At 36.5% G+C, this 2,008-nt stretch overlaps 1 protein-coding gene across 2 annotated transcripts in view; it reads right to left on the reverse strand.

The window, feature by feature from the left end:
• Positions 1-2,008, reverse strand: part of ADAD1 (adenosine deaminase domain containing 1 (testis-specific)) — a 142,635-nt gene that overhangs the window by 58,801 nt on the left and 81,826 nt on the right. For both annotated transcript variants that reach the window (XM_006866271.1, XM_006866270.1), the window contains exon 8: positions 475-704. In XM_006866271.1, coding sequence (XP_006866333.1) covers positions 475-704 — 230 coding nt within the window. The remainder of the gene's footprint in view (positions 1-474; positions 705-2,008) is intronic.

A 2,008-nucleotide genomic window follows, 5' to 3' on the forward strand; every position in this document is an offset into this window, starting at 1 on the left:
GGGATTGTAACCATGGCAATGAAACTATATACGATAGGATGAATGTAAAACTAATGTTCTCCCATGTAAACTATCACATAATTCATAATAAAACATTTGAAATAAAAAAGGACTATATATAAGCTATTCAACTTGAGAAGTTCAAGAATGCAACCTCTTCCAAAAAGGGGAAAAGTTGAGTATTACATAAAAGTATTACATAACAGCAAAAGTTCAAGACTTATATATCTATAATTGGCTAATTTAAAGTATTAATTGCTGGCCTTATGAAAAGTTTACAAAAGTCAACCATAATAAGTGTGATTTCAAGTTAACATGAAATGAAAAGTTGAACAAAACAATGAAGTTGGATTTTGAAATTATATAAAGATTCATGTACATAAAAGTTGATTTAATATATATATAATTGATAAGCTAAAATACAGTGAATTTACTAGGGAAAGTATTTAGAAGATACTGAAAATTTTCACTTACCAATCAGTATACTATTGATATAAACTGGTTGTATAAAATGGCTTAGCAGTGCTCCCTGTACACCAAGCACTTCCCATCTTGTCAGCTTATCACTTGAAGACATACTGCTTACTCGATTAATGACGTCTGCTGGACAGTAAACAGTCAGATAAATTTTGCCTTCAACAGCCACATGAAGACTCAGTTCTTCATTAGCTTCATATGCAGATACAGAATGTGGATTAAGACGTCTAGAGGAAAAAAAGAACATTTCTTCCTTCAAAAACCAAATTGCCCATTATGCTAAGTGAAATTAGTAAATCACAAAAGGACAAATATCTATCATATGAGACCAATGTTGTAAAAAGTAAAAAAAAAAAAAGTTTTCTTGTTAAAATAAGCAATCTGTGATGGTTAGGGGTGGGGGATTACTTACGGGCTAGAGGGTAGACACATGTTATTACAGGTGACAAGGCAGGTAATATATAAGAAAGAGGCTAGCAGAGGAAATGTGAAGTTACTAGGAGACACAGGGAGGAATGCAACAGATAAAGTGAAGAAGGTGTTAACTGTTAACAGTACATTGAGGGGATTGCAATCATATAATGAAACAAAGTATAGGATTTGTTGAATGTAAAACTGATGATCTGCTCTGTAAACCTTCACTCATTTCACAATAAAAACTTAAGAAAAAACAAACCAAAAACTCAAGAAAAAATTTTAATGTTAAAAGAAACATTCTTTGATGGTTACCAAGGATGGGTGGGAAGGGAGAGTAATTCACTGGATATAAGACAGAATCCTGGTATGGCACTGTGGGTTAACGCACTGGATTGCAAGGTCATTTGAAGTTCAAGGTTGGCAGTTCAAGCTCACCAGCAGCTCCTTGAAAACTCTATACAAGATCACTATGACTGGTAACAGACTAGATGGCACTTAACAACAAAAGAGAGTATTCACATGCTTATTTGGATACCAGGGAGGGCAATATACAAGAAGAAGGAGGCTGAGCAAAGAATGATAAACACAGGGAGGAATGCAAGGGTTAAAGGGGGCAAAGGTAAATACTGTCATATTCACAACCCTGAAACAAACATGTTCCTCAGGTAGATACATAGGCACATACACATGCTTTTACATGTATGGTAGGGAGAGTGGGAGTATAACCACAAATATATAAATATTTGACAGAGGACCTCTATATATGGATATTTCCCTTTGCTACATACCGATCTATGAATGTGGTGAAGAATGTTGTTGTTAGGTGCCATCGAGTTGGTACCTACACATAACGACCTTATGTACAGCAGAATGAAACACTGCCTGATCCTGGGCCAACCTCACCACTGTTGCCACGCTTGAGTCCATCGATGCTGCCCCTTGGCTAATCCATCTCGTTTGGGGTCTTCCTCTTTTTCTCTGACCCTCTACCTTACCAAACATAAGATCCTTCTCCAGCGACTGGTCCCTCCTGACAATATGTCCAAAGAATGAGAGATGAAGTTTGGCCATCTTGGCCTCCAAGGAACACTCTGGATGCACGTCTTCCAAAACA

Source organism: Chrysochloris asiatica, unplaced genomic scaffold, assembly GCF_000296735.1.
Source record: "Chrysochloris asiatica unplaced genomic scaffold, ChrAsi1.0 scaffold00088, whole genome shotgun sequence".
NCBI classification, from domain to species: domain Eukaryota; kingdom Metazoa; phylum Chordata; class Mammalia; order Afrosoricida; family Chrysochloridae; genus Chrysochloris; species Chrysochloris asiatica.